Source organism: Trypanosoma equiperdum (assembly GCF_001457755.1).
Source record: "Trypanosoma equiperdum strain OVI genome assembly, contig: ctg_765, whole genome shotgun sequence".
In the NCBI taxonomy this organism is placed as follows: Eukaryota; Euglenozoa; class Kinetoplastea; order Trypanosomatida; family Trypanosomatidae; genus Trypanosoma; species Trypanosoma equiperdum.
Genome location: NW_027124715.1, coordinates 2232 through 2666, shown reverse-complemented (window position 1 = coordinate 2666; position 435 = coordinate 2232). Strand labels below are relative to the sequence as shown.

The 435-nt window shown below is 51.5% G+C and overlaps 1 pseudogene across 1 annotated transcript in view; it reads left to right on the top strand.

Moving 5' to 3' along the window:
- The window catches only part of TEOVI_000359100:pseudogene, a 1335-nt pseudogene that overhangs the window by 631 nt on the left and 269 nt on the right, over window positions 1–435 (top strand). The window contains 2 exon segments of the mRNA in view: window positions 1–411; window positions 414–435. The exon segment at window positions 414–435 is cut by the window's right edge and continues 269 nt beyond it. Of these exon segments, the coding sequence occupies window positions 1–411; window positions 414–435 (433 nt within the window).

Genomic DNA, 435 nt, shown 5'->3' with positions numbered 1-435 from the left:
GCTGACAAAGCCGTCACCAAGCTGATAACTGCCTGCGAAAAAACTGCTCACCAGCCGCCCTTAACCGCAGCACTAATCACAGCTCGAATCGAAAAATTCAGAAGCAAACTAGGCGCAAAACCTGGCAGCCAAACCGGCGATGAAGTCCGGTACATCCTTGGCAAATACAAGAACAGCGGCTGCGATGGGGCAAGTGATCAAAACTGCATCAACTACAAAGTCCAATTACACAGCGGCGGAACAGGCATAACGTGGGAACGGGAACTACAATCATCCGCACAGGATCTGGAAAACGCAGTGAGGGCGAACGCCGTTCTACAAGGATACGAAACGCAAATGAAAGGCTTGCAGCTGGCAGCACGAACTGCATACGAAGCTGGAAAAATACAAGCACCAGACCAGCCCCTTACAGCGGTAATACAACCAGAGGCTCCG